This window comes from Fibroporia radiculosa (assembly GCF_000313525.1).
Source record: "Fibroporia radiculosa TFFH 294 genomic supercontigs, scaffold1595, whole genome shotgun sequence".
NCBI lineage: Eukaryota > Fungi > Basidiomycota > Agaricomycetes > Polyporales > Fibroporiaceae > Fibroporia > Fibroporia radiculosa.
The window spans coordinates 41,017-62,187 of record NW_012133312.1 but is presented as its reverse complement, the minus strand read 5'-3'; the positions used below and the strand labels follow the sequence as shown (position 1 = coordinate 62,187).

The 21,171-nt window shown below is 49.2% G+C and overlaps 7 protein-coding genes across 7 annotated transcripts; 1 reads left to right on the top strand and 6 right to left on the bottom strand.

The window, feature by feature from the left end:
* Window positions 1-1,784: 1,784 nt before the first annotated feature.
* On the bottom strand, window positions 1,785-3,284 carry FIBRA_03111 (uncharacterized protein; the record flags this gene model as incomplete). The annotated part of the gene is made up of 1 exon (XM_012324956.1): window positions 1,785-3,284. The coding sequence occupies one exon, from the start codon at window positions 3,282-3,284 to the stop codon at window positions 1,785-1,787; it is 1,500 nt and encodes a 499-aa protein (XP_012180346.1).
* Window positions 3,285-5,722: 2,438 nt separating this feature from the next.
* Window positions 5,723-6,880, top strand: FIBRA_03110 (uncharacterized protein; the record flags this gene model as incomplete). Its single annotated transcript, XM_012324955.1, has 3 exons — window positions 5,723-5,846; window positions 5,899-6,633; window positions 6,693-6,880. The coding sequence occupies 3 exons, from the start codon at window positions 5,723-5,725 to the stop codon at window positions 6,878-6,880; spliced, it is 1,047 nt and encodes a 348-aa protein (XP_012180345.1).
* A 583-nt stretch (window positions 6,881-7,463) lies between these two features.
* FIBRA_03109 (uncharacterized protein) lies at window positions 7,464-8,622 on the bottom strand (the record flags this gene model as incomplete). Its single annotated transcript, XM_012324954.1, has 3 exons — window positions 7,464-7,651; window positions 7,708-8,442; window positions 8,499-8,622. 3 exons carry the CDS (start codon window positions 8,620-8,622, stop codon window positions 7,464-7,466), a joined length of 1,047 nt encoding a protein of 348 aa, XP_012180344.1.
* Window positions 8,623-11,881: 3,259 nt separating this feature from the next.
* FIBRA_03108 (uncharacterized protein) lies at window positions 11,882-13,022 on the bottom strand (the record flags this gene model as incomplete). Its single annotated transcript, XM_012324953.1, has 3 exons — window positions 11,882-12,066; window positions 12,122-12,856; window positions 12,908-13,022. The coding sequence occupies 3 exons, from the start codon at window positions 13,020-13,022 to the stop codon at window positions 11,882-11,884; spliced, it is 1,035 nt and encodes a 344-aa protein (XP_012180343.1).
* A 1,698-nt stretch (window positions 13,023-14,720) lies between these two features.
* On the bottom strand, window positions 14,721-16,342 carry FIBRA_03107 (uncharacterized protein; the record flags this gene model as incomplete). Its single annotated transcript, XM_012324952.1, has 11 exons — window positions 14,721-14,999; window positions 15,055-15,130; window positions 15,191-15,352; window positions 15,414-15,426; window positions 15,486-15,516; window positions 15,575-15,621; window positions 15,675-15,779; window positions 15,841-15,923; window positions 15,990-16,012; window positions 16,079-16,239; window positions 16,294-16,342. 11 exons carry the CDS (start codon window positions 16,340-16,342, stop codon window positions 14,721-14,723), a joined length of 1,029 nt encoding a protein of 342 aa, XP_012180342.1.
* Window positions 16,343-17,311: 969 nt separating this feature from the next.
* On the bottom strand, window positions 17,312-18,946 carry FIBRA_03106 (uncharacterized protein; the record flags this gene model as incomplete). Its single annotated transcript, XM_012324951.1, has 11 exons — window positions 17,312-17,590; window positions 17,648-17,703; window positions 17,765-17,943; window positions 17,998-18,010; window positions 18,071-18,101; window positions 18,156-18,202; window positions 18,264-18,368; window positions 18,426-18,508; window positions 18,589-18,611; window positions 18,674-18,834; window positions 18,898-18,946. The coding sequence occupies 11 exons, from the start codon at window positions 18,944-18,946 to the stop codon at window positions 17,312-17,314; spliced, it is 1,026 nt and encodes a 341-aa protein (XP_012180341.1).
* A 566-nt stretch (window positions 18,947-19,512) lies between these two features.
* Window positions 19,513-20,328, bottom strand: FIBRA_03105 (uncharacterized protein; the record flags this gene model as incomplete). Its single annotated transcript, XM_012324950.1, has 5 exons — window positions 19,513-19,791; window positions 19,853-19,930; window positions 19,981-20,069; window positions 20,121-20,174; window positions 20,235-20,328. The coding sequence occupies 5 exons, from the start codon at window positions 20,326-20,328 to the stop codon at window positions 19,513-19,515; spliced, it is 594 nt and encodes a 197-aa protein (XP_012180340.1).
* Between the last annotated feature and the right edge of the window lie 843 nt (window positions 20,329-21,171).

The window sequence follows — 21,171 nt, the reverse complement described above, 5'->3', positions numbered from 1 at the left end:
CTGAGGTATGGCCTCGGAAGGTGCATCAATTGCATTTGCGCCGGCATCCTGATACAGACACAGTGAATACCTTACTGCATGACTGCTTCATGCGCGATCATGGAAAGACGGGACGTACGTAGAAAGTGAACGCCCTCGCGCATGAACCATGGAATATCGATCTCACTTCCATTTTCGTCGGGGTCTCTTGTCGCCTGTCTCGCTGCGTTGGCCATCCACGTCGAGTCAAATAACTTAGCGGTACAGATAAACTGTCGATCGCATGGCGCTCCTCTCAAGGCAGGTCTGCTGCGCTGTCATCCAGCTGATCTGCTGCGCTAGAAACGACCTGTGTGCACCCCTTCCGATGATATGTGTATGAATTCGCAGATGTTAGCGATAGGAAAATAACTCACCAAGACGTTTTGGTCATCCCAGTGCGAGGTCTCCGCCGATTTGGGTTTAACTACATTTCACAGATGATGGGCGTCCAAGGCCAGCGGAATGGAGGCTCCAGACACTGTAACGGTCCCGTCAATCACCATCTGCTAGGCTAATCTTGGCCCATGCTCATATGAGCGTCGGCTGCATCCACTTCGGCGTGCTAGTCTGTACGACGCTGAGAGTGCTGTGTTAGCGGAAGAGCAAGAAAATGGCAGATATGATTCTGAGACGGCTATCATGACGGGCCCGTCGTTTCCTTTCTTAGCTGTCGCGCGCCCAGCCGCCCGATACGCTGCCACCACGGGCCATAGCATGGCTCAACTATTCTTCCACTGTATGGCTCCCATATCGCCCCCACAGTACTATCATTGCACCAGTAATGCAACTTTTTCAGTATCTGGGCTCCCTATAGCGCAAATTTGACCGGAACTCTCGGAGTTTTCGCCAATCGATGCAGAATGTTTGAAAGTACATACCTCAATTTCGTAGGCTCAGTATGTCAAGAATTGAGCAATACCGAGAGCAAAACAAAATTGCAACAGTAGTGCAACTTTTCTCCGAGGCATGTCACGTCGGCCGTCACAATGCCGCACATGCCGTTTTCTTTGTCCGCCCAGCGTTCAGTGGCTGGACTGCGAAGTTATGCGAAGTACGCCACCACTACCATCAGCTGAGTCAAGATTCACGACGCCGATTGTGGCTAAATGTCACAGAATTGAGTCGTTACCGTTCGACACAGGATTCAGGAGGGGTTCGCTATGCAGATTATTCCGGAGAAATTAGAATAGAGGTGTGTATGTCCTTTAGATAGTCATGGTGAGTTATTATGTCAATCGGACATGGCGATCACCCACCCGAGGCCACTCTTGGTCGAGATGTAGTCCTCAAAACACACTCGCGACGCATTCGAGTCGCTCTCGTATTTTTCATTCATACGATAATCAAACAATAGTGATAATAATTGTATTTTGTATCATACATGATTTATTCGGATTTTTAGAGGGGGAGGAGCAGCTGTAAGTTCAGTAATTGCACTACTGTTGCGATTGCATTACTGGTGCAATGATAGTATTTGCAAACGTGATTTTCTACATCTCGACCGCATGTGTTCTCAATCAGCGGCTCTGCAAGGTGCTGCGGTTGTGTGCTGTATCAGTGCACCCGAGGATGAGGTGTAATAATGTCCCGGCAGAGGACGCGCAAAGACACCATCAGTCAAGCCGAGGACAAGTATCGAATCCCTTCAGGAGCATTGCGGCAGACTCTCGATACCTCCCTCCCGCGGCCTTTGTCCAGTCACTGGGATACACGTTCTTCCAGAAACCAGTACGTTGCATGTAGAGAGAACAGTACAATGATGATCACAGGTATGGGGTCTCAAGTGTAATTGTCGGAGCCTCCTCCTCAAGTTCTCTTCCCCAAATCTCACGAGCTATCTCCACTCCCTTCAAAGCATGAACGTCCATCTCTCGAAATCTTTCCATACATTCAAACAAGAGGATGTCCTTCGTCATTATCTTCTCCCAGATCGGATTGCTCTCCCAAGCGGGCTTGAACAACAGCAGTGCCCATGGCTCCTTCGACAGCGGATGTATGCTATGGTTGTCAAACGGGATTCCGAACGCGAACCGGCCTCCGGAAGGCGGCAACCCGAAGCTGTTGTTGAAAACAAAGTTGGTGCGGATAATCGACGCTCTGATAGGTGCTTCCGATAGACAGCAGTCGAATTGGTGCGTCCATTGCTGGTCTGGATCCTCGCAGAGCCGAGTTTTAACGGGGACGATCAGCAGCTCTATGCGCATCCCTGCGCTCGTGAGCGTGACAGGTTCCCCCTCAAAGGGCGATATCAAATCGTTTGTCGGAACGAATGGTGGATAACACTCTGCAGATGAAGGAATCAGACGTGAGGGATGAGCGTTCGTGGCCAGGCCTATCCACCTGAACAGCAGGGGGTTGTTGGTCACATCCAAAATAGCCTTGAAGAGCCTGAAGAACGCGCTCTGCGACCCCTCTCCATACGCAATATATATGCTAACCCCGAATATACCCATCATACAATACGACTTGTCCTCCCCTCTGGTCGTCTTTCGTTTAGCGATCCATGTCATACGCTCCGCGACGTAATTTCCAAATGCTCCAGGTAGAAAGTCGGTGAATTCGTGATAAGCCATGCCGGTCACACGGGCGACAGTATCTCGGAGCTGCTGGCGCTGCTGCACCAAGTGGGAAGGTAAAAATCCAATTTCCCTTCCCTTATCGTCCGGAAGATCAGTGAGTGGCTCCCAGTCCTTTCTGTAGAACTTGAACTGCTGCGGTGCGAGGAGCTCCTGAAGTGTCCACCCCCTAGTGAACCATCTGTCATGTTCCATATCTCCAATCGTCATGCTTTCGGCCAGATAAGCGATACAAACTGCCGAGTTGCGATACCACGCAAACATCGAACGAATCGATTCGTCTAGTTCTGCGCTACTGGACTTGTCGATGCAGACTGTATCCGCCCATGCGAACTCGATGCCATATTTCTGGTACGCCACTCGACAGAATTGTTTGAGCTTTGTGTTCCCCGCTTTGTTGAAGTGGCGATTTTCTGTGAAATCGTTGTAGGTGACTTCTTCCTTTTCCCATGTATGAGAGAGGATGGCAAATCGTGTCGCTTTCTTGATCCACTCGTTAAGAGCTAACTGTAATGTCTTCTCGCGAGAATTCTCGGAGACTTCAAGCCACGGCTCGTTCCATTTAAGACACCCAAAGATCTCTGCAGGTTTTTGCCTCGCTTTTTCGAGTTTCTCGGAGAGATAGTCTACTATCGCCCCCCTCTCCACCAGCTTCATTTCCGGAAGCTTCATGAGACGAATGGGCATTTTGTCGAAGACATGAGATCGAGCACTCTCGGGAAGAGAGATATTTGCGCTGGAAAACACTCCGTCACATTCAACTGATGAACCTTACCAGTCTCTGAGACACGTACAGCATAGGATTATTGGTGAAACAGCCAAGTAATCCAAGGTATGCCATTTTGCATGCGCCTTTAATCCTTTCTGGGATAGCTGTTTGAGAATTCTCGCTGCAGTGAACGTCCATGTCTCTTGCAGTATTTTTCGACATCCTGCATCAAACGATCCACTCGGTATGCGCATCAACAATGAAACTGGGTCTACTCACAGGGCCCACAACCCTGGAGATTCTGGACGAAGGGTTGTCACGACAGTCGCAATGCTTCCTCGTTCTTGGACCAACACAGACGAGGGGTTTCTTCTGCATCAATTTCTTGCTTTACAACGCCGCTCACAGCAGGATAAACCACGAAAAACTCTGACGTACGCATAATATGTCTCTTCGTCCTGAGCTACACTGCCTGAACATTAGTCAACCGAGTCAGCATAACGTTCAAGTTCGAGACGTAGCCCCAAACTCACGAGGCATTTGAGCCTGAGTCACTAAGATGATTGAGATGTACACATAAGTGCCTGAGGAGGAGGGGATCCGACGCTTGCCTATACCCTTGAAACGCAGTCCAACACGTGCTAAAGCTTCCCAGCAAAGTCTGCAGCCTTGCAGACTACTGTCAAGAATGACATTAACAACGCGTGGGATATATGAGCCACGAGCCTGTCTGAAACTGTCCGCACACTGCATCATCATTTTGAATCAATGTCCAGGCATTCATCTAGCCTAGGGGAGTGATTAATTGCCCAATTCGAAGGGGCTTGCCGGAGCAATGAGCGAGCTTACCGCTCAAGGTCTCTGAGGCTCGCCACTTCTGCAACGCCTCGAGAGGCCAGATCTTCTCGGGTGGCACTACATGTTGACGCTTGATTCCCCTAATAAATCGTTACAGTTGAGACCTTTGCCAATATATCCTCCTCCTGTTCCTCCTATGAGCGTCCAAGAAGCCGTGCTTTCCTTATCGCGGTCTATGAATGGATTTCCGAGACACTGAACCCGACTTTTGTGGTGAATTATAAAATACTGCGCTGACTTTGGCCCACATCCATAAGTGCATCTGCTCTTTGGTTGCTCTTGCATTCTGAGATGAAAAGACGGCAAACAAGATAGAGCGAAACGAAGAGCCGCGCGCCGTTTCCTTTTTCGGCTATCGGCCTATGTCGCGACTGGCGAGCCTGGCTTGTCCCATTACGTCTGCCATATGGCACCCATGCCGTCCCTACAGCATTTGCATTTGAATCTCTGTATCCTGACCTCCTCATGTGTTCTCAACCAGCGACTTTCTCTCTGCACCCGAAGTCTGGCGATAGCCTTTTCGCAATGTGTGGCTATGACTGCGATGCTGTACCGGTCGGATACCCTACCGGTTAACGTTGATATGGTGAGGTGCTATCCCAACATTCCACGACGGAGTACGATCAAGGACATCGTCGCTCAAAGCAGAAACAACAGCTGAATGCCTTCCAGACTAGCACCCAAGTGCAACATATGCCGCAGGCCAACTTCGACGGGATGCAGATGGTGTCTGCTGCTTACAGTTATAGTCTGCAACATCTGTTTTCCCATGAAGTACTACTTTCCTCGAATTGAAGCTCAAATTCAATTGTGTAATGCAAAAGTTGAAGTTGAATGAGAAGGAAGTGGTGGTGGTGGTGGAGGTGAAGGCGGAGGTGGAGGAATTGAGACTGAATGTCGCTCTACTCTTGCAGAAGCGATGGCTGGGATGTATTTCCCTATGCGCTTCCTCAGGTCGGATCACCCACCTCTTTTGCAACATCTCCACCAATGATCTTAGACATTTCCCAAGTCTCTCTAAAGCGGGAATCTTTCGAATCTATCTGCAAGCTTGGTGGACTCAGAGCGGTGTTACGCACCGCGCGTGTCCCATATGTTGCCGCTGCATATGCGGACGTACCGTGTCTTGACGTCAGATCCAACAGTACAGTCTTTTATAGCTCGCTCATTGCAACCCATCCATTTGTTCCTGCCCGTACCTGGTTTATCCTCGATAAAGTTCGTCTGTGAACCCTATCCTCTCACTTATTTTACTCTTTCGATATTCGCCGGCCGCAGTATCATCTCGTCAATCAATCATAGAACACGGTCAGACGCATTCGGTGACCGTTTCCCACAATGTTATCGTCCTCTTCACGTGAGCCCCAAGCATCCTTTCTCGCTAACGTTCCAGCTCTGCCACCAGGATTCGGACTCGGGCGTTGCTCTCCACGAAGTCAGCTAGTCTATCATCTCGACACTGCGTGTCCACCACGAGCTTGGTATGTTTGCGGCGACACTTTGATATCGGATGTCATGCTTATCTATCGCCCATTCCTGTGAACAGAGCCTTCGCAGCATGGCTACCATGAAAGCCTTAGTGTATCACGGCAATGAACGATTCGGCGTCGTCGAGCGCCCCAAGCCGACAGTATCCGCACCGACCGATGCCATTGTCAAACTTTCCAAAACCACCATTTGCGGTAAACATAAACCAACTTGGATCCGCTATCTTTCACTGACCTGTTATTTTAGGGACGGATCTACATATCCTCAAGGGCGATGTACCCAGTGTGCAGCAGGGCCGTATTCTTGGACACGAAGGTCTCGGAACTGTCGAGTCCGTTGGCGCAGGCGTGACCGGGTTCAAGCCCGGCGATCGCGTCGTTATCGCGTGCGTCACCTCGTGCGCGACATGCAACATGTGCCGCCGCGGGCTGTCCTCGCACTGCATGTCTGGCGGATGGGTGCTTGGCAACACGATCGACGGCACGCAGGCCGAGTACGTGCGAATTCCGCACGCCGACGGTTCGCTGCACCGTGTGCCTACGGGCGTGGACGAGGACGCGCTCGTGATGGTGAGCGACATCCTGCCAACGGCGCTTGAGTGCGGCGCGATGAACGGGGGAGTGAGACCCGGCGGGAGCGTCGCCATCGTTGGTGCTGGCCCTGTGGGACTCTCGACGCTTATGACAGCGCAGCTATACTCGCCGACGACTACCATTGTGATCGACATCGACTTGGCGCGGCTCGAGGCCGCAAAGAAGCTCGGCGCGACACACGTCGTGCAGTCTGGTCCGGATACGGTGCGGCAGGTGATGGAAATTACAGGAGGAGATGGCGTGGATACTGCAATCGAAGCTGTTGGAATCCCTTCGACGTTCGAGTTGTGCCAAGAGCTGATCGGTGTCGGTGGAACAATCGCAAATGTAGGCGTCCACGGGAGCAAGGGAGAAATCTATTTGGATAAGCTGTGGAATCGTAACATCGGTGTGTGCTTCACAATGGTGAATGTGCGAAAACGTAATGTGGCTGAAGAAATTTGCTAGCGATCACGACACGACAGGTAGACAATATAACCTCACCGATGCTCATGAAACTCCTGGAAGCTGGGAAAATCAATGCAAAGGCGTTGGCGACACACTCGTTTAACTTCAGCGACATCGACTCTGCTTACGTATCGTATCAAGCAGCCGCAGAGACGAAGGCATTGAAGGTGATAATCAACTTTGAGTGAGTACATTGTACGCGAGGACATCTCTATTCCTACATGAACTAGTCGATTCGATTGTTATATGTTACTTACTGCATGCCTACCTTTTATCCTCTCCCCTATGTACTGTCATCAATGACCGATTTGTAGCTCATGTTCTGGATGAACCATTGAGGAAATGTAAACTTAGGTAATTTGAGGCTGAATCAGAGAGGCTCCTGAGGGGCGGAATTATGATGGTAAATATTTCGTAATCGTCATGTTATGGCTACTCGAAGTTATGTCGTTGTATCTTGAAGCGGAAGTATATAATGACCAAACTTGTTTACCATTTGTGAAGCAGTTGCGATCTGCTAAACATTCCAACTTCGGTTTTTGACGTCCATGCAGCATCTAGCCAAGATTCCTATGTCGCTTTTCCGACAATCTACCCAGAGCTCCCTATGCGCAATACCTATAAGCTTTATTAATTTACAATTGGAAATCCTATAACGCCCATATAACCCTGAACTCATCGTGGTCGTCTAGATCTCTTCATTCAACAAGCGATTAAACCTAGAATCGCAGACCCGATCATTATGACTCTGAGGCGAGATTGGAGCCGCGATTATTCGAAATTGATGATGACCTTCAATGCTTTGTTCTCAGCCGCTGCCTGGAACGACACATATGCCGACTCCATCTGTCCAAAGCTGAAGGTATGAGTAGCCAACGGCTTTGAGTCCAGCTTCCCCGATTCTAAGAGCCTGATGATCATCGGTGAAGTAACTGTATCCACCAGACGTGTCGTGATAGCTAAAATTACAACTGTACTTAGTGTCACACACGTGTCCAAAATTTCGCATACGCACCAATGTTCCGATCCCAGAGCTTCTCCAGGTGCAAATCAACCTTGGACCCGTGGACACCCAGGTTCGCAATGGTCCCACCGACGGCAATCAGCTCTTGGCACAATTCGAACGTCTCAGGTACGCCCGCCGCCTCAATCGCCGTGTCCACACCCTTTCCCCCAGTGATTTCCATCACTTGTCGTACGGCATTCGGCCCAGCCTGTACGATGTGCGTCGCTCCGAGCTTCATCGCCATTGCCAACTTGTACGGGTTGCGGCTAATCATAATAATCATCGACGGCGAGTACAACTGTGCCGTCATAATCACCCCGAGGCCTATCGGGCCTGCTCCGACGATCGCGACAGTTGAACCGGGGCAGACCTTCCCGACTACGGTCCCGCACTCGAGTGCCGTAGGAAGGACGTCACTCACCATTACGAGCGCATCCTGATTCACACCAGCCGGCACATGGTGTAGCGACGAATCCGCGTGAGGGATGCGCACGTACTCGGCCTGCGTGCCATCAATCCTGTGCCCAAGCATCCATCCGCCTGTTGTGCAATGCGATAACATGCCTTTGCGGCACATGTCGCACGACCCGCACGCGGTGATACAGGAGATGATGACGCGATCCCCGGGTTTGAATGTGGTCACGTTCGTTCCGACAGACTCTACGATGCCAAGGCCCTCGTGCCCAAGGATGCGACCCTGCGGGACGGTAGGTACGTCGCCCTTGAGGATGTGCAAGTCTGTCCCTAGAACAAGAGCTAGGTAAAGGAGATCCGTCCCTCTTCGAAACAGTGGGGCTCACCGCAGATGGTAGTCTTGACGAGTTTGACGACAGCATCGGTCGATACGATCACCGTCGGCTTCGGTCGCTCGACAAGGCTGAAGTTATCTTTGCTGTGGTAGACAAGTGCTTTCATAGTTGCCATGCTGAAAAAAGTCTGGGGGAATACTGTACACTCTCGTCAAATTGCCGAGCTATATGCGGATCATATCCGACAGCGGACAGCAAAATGGAAGGGATTATAGCATGCCAACAACCCCCGTGGCGCTAAGATCAATATCCGGGGGGAGCACGGACATTGATATGATCCATTCACACTGTAAGGAGAACCGATGTGGCCTTGAGGGTGGAACTAGCATGGGCCAACTTGCCAGGCAGATCATATGTGCACTCGAAACAATGGAAGCGAACGTATACCGGCATGCGTGATGTGCATCTGTCGCAACCATGTAATAGTATGCAAGCCCGAGGCCTGAGGTCAGAGGGCCCAACGTATTTTCCATCGTTGATATCTGGTCCTCTCCTCACCCAATCGGATACCGAGGTTGATCAGATCACTAAACGTACTAAAACATACGAGAACGTGCCTATACTTATTCCCTTACTATCTCTAGTGGCTTTGAGTGTAACAGCGTCCCTTCATGCGACTCTATTGCTCTGATCATCCGGGAAGGCAAGAACATATTCGACGCCCTGTATATGTCTGTTATCCTTTTGGCTATGTTAAGTAGCCAAAAGAGTCATCTGCATTTCGGAAATCCCAATGGTAAAAGAACAGCGGACATGGCCTCTAGCTTCATTCGATACGCGCAGTAATGTTCTGTTGCAAATAAATGAGTCAGTGCATATGCAATCACAAGTAGCCAGATTCAAAGGTATCTCACTATTCCTGAGTGTGCACACACAACTCTGACTTCAGCCACTCGGGGGTCTGAGACACCAAGTCAAAACTGTATACACGGACTATCATAACGACAGCTCCATATTACTTAGCGCCAGCTTCTCCACGGATGTGCGGAATGACTTGGACTTGGACTCTGTCTCGTCACACGTTAGGACGAGCATCAGAGCTATTCTTTCTCGTTAAGCGGACTTCACTGTGGTTCATGCCGTATTCAGCGACAAATTCCCGCACTCACATGAGAAATGAGTCTCTTATTGTGTCATTCGGCCGCTCAACTTCCGCGACCCTTATCTTTTACTATAAAATCAAGCTCCGCCATGACATTGACTTGAAGCCCGGAAGTGCTGGCGCAAACAATTGTGATGTATAAGCACGCGAATTTGGTATCGCACTATCTGAGAATCAACACTCACACTTCAGCGCTTTCCACTTCAGCGCCCCATATCCGCACATTCTGGCGAGAACGAACGGATTGCGCGTCGTCCATTCGCCTGTGATGCATCGCCTTTACTCACGAAATCAGCCAATCTGGTCAACAAAAACATAGAAGATCTCCATTGCGTCTGGTACGAGAAAAGTAGCGACGCTTGACATCCAGTAACACAGTCCTAGGAGTCATACAATGGATTCGCGCCCTTGTATCGGATGTCTGTTGCCATAACATTTCAAAGTTGCAGATGTTCTGTACACACTTGAAAATAAGAGAAGGAGCGACATCGACTCAATGGGAAGTCCAAATACCTGTTCAAAGAATTCGCCATGCGCTCCCACAAGTCTGCGGTAGGACTCAACGGTCAATGATTAGACAGTTGCCCGATGCAGTCCTTCCACTTGTTGACTTGATGGTGATTATCTTGCTTACAGCATAAAATTAAGTCAGATTATAATGATCTGAGGATAAACAAATCAATGGCTTATATTCAGTGGAACTTAAAAGCACGAACTGAGATTCATCGGATGCAGCCAGGTACGCATCGTTATTTGTTCTTTTCGGTAACAATTCGTTTCTCATAGACAGCTCTTAAATAGCGGTTTCCGAGGTGTGAGCAGCCGAGGGCGGGTAGGGGACATCCATTTTTTTTCAGTACTAGACAGCCCTTTAGCTTGAAAAACGATCTAGCTCAGTCACGGCAGAAGGGAGAGGATAGATAGACGCCTGTCTGGGGCGGAGAGCCTGGCTCGGCCCGGAAAAATACCGCGAGCATTGTTGGAAGAGGACCATAGATTGGCAACGTGTTGAACCTCATTCATTCTTCGTTTGCCATCTACCTGTATCCCGTGTTCCTGACGAGTCATTGCTAGCTTGAGGATATGTACATATTGTGTAGGCCTACGCTACGCCTCAAGGAGCCTTATGGTAGCAATTTCAAGTTGCACCTACGCTTCACGGTGTGGACACGGCTGTCGGCGAGGGCTTTGGCAACTGACAGTATGATCCGGATCACACTTTTAGAATGCTGCAATATTGCCCGTCGGCTTGCTCTTGCCCTCCGCTCTCATTTCCAAGTACTATCTCTGCCACAAGTCTCTCGCCTGCGTCGCGACCGGCTTCATCGCCTTCGCCAAACCCCGTAATTTTGTCGCTGCGCGTGTGGTAACCTATCTTGTACTACTTCAATCAGACGAAAAACGCCAACAAGTGGATCCCGAGCAATGTCACCTTGTCGACAAAATTCTACACTACGAGTCTAGGCTACTGGAAGTCGTCTACGGGATGAATGGACGAAAGTGGGATGGATGACGATAGGCGTGCTTATACAGCGCAGCAAGTGTAGTCTTTGCCAATCTATCCTCCTCCTCCTCCTCCTCCTCCTCCTGCACATCGGTTGCGGCGATGGGTTTCAGCCTGTTCACCTGCCCCATTCACAATAGTGGTGGGTCGGGGACGCTGTCAGCCCATGCTCATTGTCCAACAAGCTTTTCCCCCATCTATTACTGAATCACTCTACTGGGGTCGCATTCGTACTATTTGATGACTGTCAGTAGTAGAGGCCTTGTGTGGACACCTCAGGCTGTACCGGGTTGGGCGTCATGTGGCTTAATTTGCACCGTCTTTGCTAATATATTCTCCTCCATCTATCCATTTTCGCATTGCCTCGCTCAGATGGATGAATTCACCCCATGCAGGATTGTTTCTGGTTGATTCTACTACTGTATAGGTCACGTAAATTTGTTCCTACTTGCCGCTGCCGAGGCCTCAAGCTTAACTTAAAGCCTCCGAGTCATTATAGCTTTTTCACTGGCAGAATGGCAATATATCCTCTTTCCTTCAGCCAGCTGCTCAAACACTCTCGTAGGACGCGTCATTGAGAAGATGTCTCTGGCGTGATAAGGTAGCTCTCCTGCCTTGAGTCTCCAAGTCCATCGCTACATTCGAAGACATACATGGTACGTGAGTACTTTTGAGTCTTCATTTTTGTCACAAATGGCTCCTTCTTTATGCAGACGCGAATTAGTATACATTCGATACCACTAGCTCTCTGGCATAGCGAACAAGTGATTAGAAGTTGATGACTACTTTCAATGCTTTGTTCTCTGCTGCTGCCTTGAAGGACGCATACGCGGACTCGATGTCTCCAAAATGGAAAGTATGAGTCGTCAACGACTTTGCGTCCAATTTCTTCGTTTCCAAGAGCTTGATTATCATGGGCGAAGTTACAGCATCAACGAGGCGTGTCTTAATGGCTGATAGTACATCTTACTCAGTATATTCAAGTTTCAGCTAACTGGGCCAACTTACCAATATTCCTGTCCCACAGCTTCTCCAAGTGCAGATCAACCTTTCCTCCGTGAACACCCAGATTTGCAATTGTCCCACCAACTCCAATAAGCTCCTGGCACAGCTCAAACGTCGAGGAGATACCAACAGCCTCGACCGCTGTGTCAACGCCATTTCCTTCGGTAATTTCCATGACCTGTTGCACCGTAGTCGGACCCGACTGCACAATATGAGTTGCCCCGAGTTTCTTCGCTGCCTCGAGCCGCTCTGGGTCACGATCGATAACAATGGTCGTCGACGGCGAGTATAATTGCGCCGTAATCAATACCGCAAGCCCAACAGGTCCCGCACCGACGATAGCGACGCTGGACCCAGGTCGCACTTTCCCATTGATCGTCCCGCACTCGAGTGCTGTGGGTAGCACATCACTGACCATCACAAGCTCGTCCTCATCAGCACCAGTCGGAAGGCGGTATAGCGACGCATCTGCATGCGGGATGCGCACGAACTCTGCCTGAGTGCCGTCGATGGTGTTACCGAGAATCCATCCGCCCGTCGTACAGTGCGACGCAATTCTCCGCCGACACATGGCGCATGTCCCACAGGAAGTAATACAGGAGATGATGACTCGGTCCCCGGGCTTGAACATGGACACACTCGTTCCAACGGACTCGATGGTGCCGAGACCCTCGTGCCCCAGGATGCGGCCGGGTTGGACGCTAGATACGTCACCCTTGAGAATATGAAGGTCCGTTCCTGGATATAGGTAAGCAAGCTACTGCGCTCCGTTCCAAAAATGGTGCTCACCACAAATGGTAGTCTTGGATAACTTGACGACGGCATCAGTGGGTGCGGACACCGTCGGCTTAGGTCTCTCGACGACCCCGCATTTCTCCTTCCCGTGATAAACGAGGGCCCTCATGGTTGCGATGCTGCGTCCTGAGCACTGAGAAACCGATGAGTGCCTTGACGCACCAAAGAGCTTTACGCTACCCACTAAACGCCAGACAGCCATCCTCGAGAGAGGCGATACACGCGCACACCGTGCTGTCAATATTATTCCCCTGTGAATCCTAAGAATATAGATCAAAATGGTGACTTCCTGAAACAAGAGCGAAGACCCTACGTTGCAAGTGTCATCATTGAGTGCGCCTTCCAGGTCACTTTAGAGAGGGTGTCAAGTGGAGCGCTACACCCTCAAACAAAGATATAGATGTAGGAATAGGAGGCGTGCGTCAATTCTTGTTGATGCAGGAGGGACGCCAGACCTGGAACCTTACGGGTGTCGGGCGAGGCCAGTCCGGAGATGACCAGAGTACAAACGTCCACTAGCCTAGGTCATACGGAAAACTAGGCTGCAACCTCATCCGCAGTTGAAATGTATCTATCCACTACATGAGATAAGCTCGAGGACAAGGTTATTAATCTCGATCTTTAGTCCAACATTGAAATTGGTTTGAACTTTAAAGGGCATATATTCACGTGATCGTGACGCAGCGACTCCGCACGCGGTCACTACTATGAGTGGCACGCGCTGGGCTCCTGCCTTGTCACTCGAAAAAGTCTCAAAATGTTATACAAACTACTTAAGTATTATTTTCAACAGTTTTTCTATTCAGGATTGTCAATATCATGCAGCAGAAAGAGGGAGCCATTGAAAAGATGAGCTTGCCGTCGCGAGATAGACGCCCATAGTCACTCACGCAACCTTTTCGCATGCGGCGAGCGCTACTCGGCCGAGCTGGCACAATGCCGGATGATTCCGATGTGACATTTTGTGATCCGAGATTGAACCACCTGAACTTTTCGTACGCCGGAAGACATCCGCAAAAGGATATCAAACATGTATTAGTTTTATAAGTAGCTGGGGAGACAGAGGAGATGTATATGCACATTTTCATATACATTTTATGTCTGAGTATGGAGTAGTTAATGAAAGACAGGTTGAATACTGAAAACTGTCATAAAGTGTGTGCCACTCACATCAGAAAAACATGCATGTTATTTTTTTCACTTTTTCGTGCTTGTTATGCTTTTATGCTTTTCTCAAAAAAAGAAAGCGCATAAAGCATAAAAAAAAGCGCAAAAAAGCAAAATGTATGTTTTCTGATGTGACATGCAAAGGACATGACAAAATTGAAGGTTGCTCAAAGGCTGCCTATCTTCTATGTTCGTTGCCCAAATATAACATTCAATGCCCAGGTTCCAAAGATTGAGAGAAAATGTGATTTCTTCCAGTGCATGTCCAGCCCCTATTCTCCTCCATAACACTGTGTTTTGCCTATGGTGGCAGCTTCAAGTTAGTTGATCTTGAAGTCTTCTTAGCAAATAGTACTGCTGGTACATCCTCATATCATAGTTGCGCAACAAATTTTGTGCCGGTATAGCGTGCATACTCATCCATGATAGCTCGGCAGTGCGAGCTGCTATAATAAATGGGGTTTCTCGATGACGCCCGATACCCACAACTAGTATCATGGCCGATGCAAATCATATTTATTATACGGGATGTTCGCGAAGACCACAGAGGACGACCAAGAGAATCAAGAGAATCTTTCGCCACATCGTGCCTAAGTCTCCTTTGAATCAGACCCGATGACGATCAGAACTCGACGACTCGTTATTCATCTGCGACAAGAATAACGCTCTTCCCCTTGTTCTGCCCAGTCTGGACGTCCACGATCGCCTGGCCCACACACTCCAAACCACGCTTCACGTCTTCCTTGTATTTGATCTCTCCACGGGAGATCATTCCCGGGATGGTCTTGTAGAACTCATCTTCCCATTTGGTGAGCCAGATCACGATGAACCCGAAGAGATGAATGCCTCTCGCGAAAATCTTGTCGAGGTTCTTCACGTGGTACGATTCACTATTGTAGCCGGAAATCATCCCGCATTCCTAGATGTGCTATAATCAGATTGTCTCTAACGTGGCAGTGGCGCTAGGACCTCACAATGAAGCGGGCGCCTGGCATAGCTGCATTCTCGAGTGCAGCTTCGAGACTCTCGCCACCTACGTTGTCCCAGTAACTGCAACATAGAATACATGATCAACATAGCCTCTGTCACCGCGTGTTGGGGATGACGTACATATCGATCGGCCCCTCTTTCTTTAAGACATCAAACGTATTGGTGGTTTTGTAGTTGAAAGCAACATCCACACCAATTGATTTCATGAAAGCGACTTTCTCCTCGGACCCGGCGGACGCAATAACTTTAAGACCCTCGGCCTTGGCCAATTGAACAACAGTCCTAAGTTAGTGGGAGCCATGTCAAGATGCAGGCTCGTGTATGAAGACATTCGAACACCTACGCGCCAACGGGGCCTAATTTCCGTTCCGCATTTGTAAGGTCGTGACGCTGATCCTTCGTGGAAACTGCTTACCTGCACCTGTAGTTACGAAGACCACGTCGCCCTAACACCGAGCAAGTGGACTCAGAATATAAGACCACGTTCTCAAATTACTGACTGACCTTTTTCGGATGAGCGTACTCCTTCCATGCGTGATGAGCCGTTTGTCCTGTATGATACATCATCGTCGTGCAGCGTACAATTAAAATGACGAATACGCACCTGGCATACCACCCACGCCAACATACACTGACCACGGGAGTTTCTCCTTGTTCTCTAGCACACGAAAAGAGTTGGCGTCCTTTGAGACGAAGTATTCTCGGAAAGCTAAATTATAACAAAGCAGAAGAACTGGTGGTTTTCGTAGGAATGTAGGAGAAGGACTTACGGTACATGCCATACAGGTGATCTCCGACCGAAATAGTGGGATGTTCAGAACGAAGAACAACGCCGACACCAAAATTAGTGAGCCTACGGAATCGGAGGGTCAGCAAGGGAAGTGTTGAAACATTGTGCAGAAGGGGATGAAGTACGTACGGCTCCCCCTTTTCAAATGCAGGCTAATATATCAAATGTTAGCCTATATAGCCGACTGGTCAAAGCATGGGTAGACCGCTAAGGCGCACCATATAGCTCTTGATGCTAGGATCTCTCATTCGGCCCCGCATGTACGGATCGATGGAGAGCACCAACGTCTTAACGAGAAAACCGCCATCTAGCGGCGTCTTGTCAAGGTCAATATTCTCGGAGGCATCAAACACAGTCGTCTTTCCCGGTTCAGGTAGACCTAATCAGGGGTGTGTCATACATAACGGCTCTTCTTAAATACAATGTAACTCACCCTTGGGGATTTCATTGAAGATTACACGCGCGTTAGTGAGGGGGGCCATATCAACTAGTTTTGCGATGGTGAGAATGAGTGCGAAGCCTAACCTTTCAGTGTACCTCCGACAGTATTTATACTGCCCATCACAGAAGTATTAGGTTCCCGGGGTGCTTGATGGCCCAGGCTCGCGGATGAGCTTGCGGGTTAGTAAGTTGCTGACACTCCTATATGCATGTACGTTGTTCGGGGTAGTTCGGGCATGGCGTGCGTTCGCCGAAAGAGGAGAAACACCACTCAATGGCAGCAACACAATTTAGCTAATGCACCTTGTAATCAACACGGTCAGCATCGCGGCACATTCGAGAAGTTCTTACGAGATATGTGCCTAGTGTGACATAGGCTCTACTCTATTGTTTTCCTGCTACATGTCAGTTGTGAAGATCTCGTGAACAAATGGCAGACAATGTGATTTTGATGCAAGATCTGCTTTATTGTAGGCTCACTAGTCGTTAGATGTCCAACGGAATGCGTATTGCTTATCAACGTGTTGAGGGTGTAGCGGGATCAGCAAGCTGACGGATAGGGGACGACGGGAGCCAAGATTGCCTTGCAGGATATGATGATATGAAGAAGTCACATATGTATTTGCAAGCATAGTACGACTACATCTACAGCTGGCAACAACTTGCAGTGAAAGCAGCACTAGATTAAGTTCCAGAAATAGAAAGAGAGTTATGGTATGCCCGTCCTGCCTTGATGCCAGATTTTCAAGCCACGTCAAGTCCCCGTTTATTTTCTTCTACTACTTACTGTATGGGTCGATTGCAATTGAGAATGAGCGCCAAGTTACTCCTTCCGAACTTGATCCCCGAGCGCTCACAGTGCGCTCATTCTCCAACACTGAATGACGTGTCCTCCAGCTTCTACGACTTGTCATGCCTTAAATATCCTCAGGTTTACATTTTCGCCGTACCTTATGCTACTATTAAATTTCAAATAGCGAAGTTATACACAAGGCTAAATATACGCTAGATCATTCATCTTGAACGAGGATGACGGTCCTCCCTTTGTTTCGTCCAACTTGCACGTCTAAAATCGCCTGGCCGACATGCTCCAGTCCGCGCTTGACGTTCTCGCTATACTGGATCTCTCCCCGAGAAACCATTCCGGGGATAGTCTTGTAGAACTCGTCGTCCCACTTCTGCAGTCGGAGGACGGCGAATCCACACAGTTGAATTCCTTGTTTAAAGATTCTGTCGAGGTTCTTCACATAGTAAGGCTCTTCGTTGTAGCCCGAGATCATCCCACATTCCTGCGGTATGCAGTCGTCAGCTCACTTCAGATCGAACATCAGTATTGAAGACCTCACAATAAAACACGCGTCCACAGCTGCGGTCTCGAGCGCAGCTTCAAGGCTTTCGCCGCCTACATTGTCCCAGTAACTGTGACACGAGATCCCGAGTTAGCGCTATCCTTCCGGCTATACTAGATGAAGGAACGTGCATATTGATCGGTCCCTCTTTCTCCAGGATGTCGAGCGTGCTGTCTGTTTTGTAGTTGAACGCAACATTCGCGCCGATCGACGATATGAAGGAAACTTTCTCTTCAGATCCAACAGACGCGATAACTTTGAGGCCTTGCATTTTCGCAAGCTGGATGACAGTGCTAGATTCGGACCCGGTGAGACATTGTGTCTGGAGATTGGGACGATGCACTCACGCGCCAACAGTACCTATGTTTCCCGATAATATTCGTGAGAAATGGAAAGCGGTCATATACGGGAAGCTCATACCTGCGCCTGCAGTCACAAACACGACGTCTCCCTGATACCATGTCACTAGAGTTATGACGTATATATCCTATCATTGTTTATTCACCTTCTTTGGGCGCGCGTACTCCCTCCATCCATGATGCGCCGTCTGGCCTGCGTTGCAAGTATGCGTCAGCGTTTTCAAGAAAGAGGCAAGCACAGTCATTATATGTACCGGGCATGCCACACACGCCGACATAGGTAGACCACGGCAGATGCTCCTTATTGTCTAGCACCCGGAATGGTCCCGGATCCTTCGAGACGAAGTATTCCTGGAACGCTTTTTGAAATCTATGCGTAAGTATTGATGCCAATTCGGCAGCAGCTGGAAACCTACGAAACAACCCATACAGATGATCTCCGGCGGAAACAGAGGAGTGTTCAGAGCGGAGGACGACCCCAACACCGAAGTTCTCCAGGCTGTAAAATGGTGGCGCGGAAAATACTGTCAGCGTCGCCTGACAACCAATATCATACGAAGGTGAGACTTAGTTACTCACGGCTGACCCCTTTCAAATGCAGGCTAAGATGTTGAAGGGTTATGTGAAAGGCGCTGCGCAGCTAAACCATAACTCGAAGGCGTACCATATAGCTTTTGACAGTACGATCTCTCATCCTGTGTCTCATGTACGGATCTATCGCAAGGACTAACGTCTTGATAAGGAAGCCGCCATCAGGCAGCGTCTTTTCGACGTCGATTTCCAAGGAGGTGTCGTATACTGTCGTCCTCCCGGGTTCAGGGTAACCTGCACAGGGGCTCATAAGCCATGTAACTCCTTCTGATGTAGTATATGACGAGAAATCCTCACCTTTGGGGACATCGTTAAACAGAACTCGCGCGTTCGTGACTATGGGCATCATTCACTGCTTGTACCAGTAAGACGAGGGGCGGGTCAAAACTGCCACATTCTACCCTTACATTTAAATAGGCATAGAAAAGCTCGTCATAAACTTATCCCTGTTCGTACCCCTAGGTATGATTTGCAGCTGGGGTAATGACCAGCGCATATGAACGGCTATCGACGTCAGTTCGGGGCCTGGTGGCAACGCGATGAAAAAATCTCATCTCAACTTGGCCTGGCTAATCTATGCTAAGTGCGCAGCACACTATGCGTTGAAGCTAGATCCTCGCACTCAATTGTGTATCAGTTCTTGCGATGATCAGTTAGCGAAGCATCCCGGTGCAATCGAGAAAGTCGGAGCACCAAGCTTGTGATTCCTATGACGCTGTCGTGGTGTGTGGTAGGATTGTCAAGTCAGTATAGATAGGGAAGAGGGGAAGCCAAGCCTATCAGATGACTTGTGGCGCGAGAAGGAATTATTATATTGAAAATGCAACTAACAAGATATTGAATGAGTTGAGCCCACCTCAGACAACAATTGACTTCTCACAGAGCACCTGAAAAATTCGTAATCAATGACCCTCATTTCTTCACGTACACGACCCACTCCTCCCAACCCTGCGCTCCATCCCACAACGCCGTGAGCCCAGCTTCTGTCAAGAAACAATGGTCTTCCCATGCAAATCCCGGAAATACAACCTCAGTAATCAAACACCCGACGCTGTCCCGGGTGCTAGCGCTTTGTGAGCCAGTAGCATTTGATGCAGAGATGTCATCAGCAAGGAGGCGAGACATCTTCCAGACCCCAGAAGGGACGAGTAGCTGGAGGACCTCGCCCGAGTGAATGTTCGGCCCCATAACCTGACAGATATCGTGTAGAAGTGCACGAGAGGGGTGTTGGTAAGAGACAATAAAGACGAACCTTTTTCTCCACTCGCGGAGGGCTTCCAGGAGTGATGAGAACGTATTCTGCACGACCTTGGTGGAGCACATGCATGGTCTGCTCATTCATTGTCAAAGTGTAAACACAACTTTGAGAAGCCGACATACTGCAGATTTGTTCATGTGAAATACGCCATTGGGTTCGTCGGGCGTGAGTAGATAGTAGATGCTGGTTGCCAGAGGACGCGGAGCATTTCCTATGAAAGAGTCGGCCGGTAGCGATAATTTCAGATAGACATGTACTCAACCTGCAAATGGTGACAGAATCTGCTCGGTTTGTCTGTCCGTCTCCGCAAAATAGCCTTAAGGGACATCAGTTGCAGATTGAGAACCACTTCATGACTAGGGCTCGCAGCTCTTACCCCCTTCTGGATGTTTCGCAAGCTTGAGGTTATTTATGATCACAGAGTTTGGAATCCCATATGATGTATACATCGACTGGGTCGTGGTTGCCATTGGCTGATAATACGAAACTTTGAGCAGTGAGTTAATGTCGTAGGGCGATAGTTGATAACATATGTTCACTTATGGAAGGAGGGATATTTGGTGTTGAGGTAATGGAGCACAGATACCGACGAGGTGTGCAGCAAGATGGCAGTTCCAGAAAGGTTCCGCAGGGGTCTTAATACTTGATCGATCGCCCACAGCAATCATCTGACAAGCGCCGCCAGAATGACCCGTAACGGTTAATCACAAAACATCAGTCAAGAAAATGAATATATTACATCAGTTCATTTATGTAGAGTTGCGTACACTCAGTAGGTAGCACTCAAGGAGCCGCCTTCATATTATGAGACTGTACGTGTGCCCTCCGAGCTAGAATTTACACAACCTTCAGCTGAAGTTGGGGGATGACCGCTCGTGCTCAGCGAAAATTTGACATGCCATCGGCGCGCTTTGTAGTGATATTTCGCGTATATGTATTGCGTGTGCATGATGTTCAATGTGCGACGGACTTGCCGAATCTACAAAATGGACAAGAAGCAAGTTCATTGTGCGGTGGTACCACGTGACGGCGAACTGAGATTCATATTTCGGGACCGCACCCACAGGCGCTCAGGCGCATGAGTCGAATTGGATAGCTGCAGTAATTACAGTGAATACAGTAGCGCAATTAGAACACACCAGAAACACCATGGCGACCCCTCTTGAACATGTCCCCACCATCGATAACCCTGAAACCATCGCAGCCATTTACCCTCATTTAGGACCAAAGCACTTCCCTATCGTCCTCAGTCAGATAGAGCAGCGCGTACAACTTGTGAAATCATGGGGAATTCAGTGTGGAGAAAATATCAT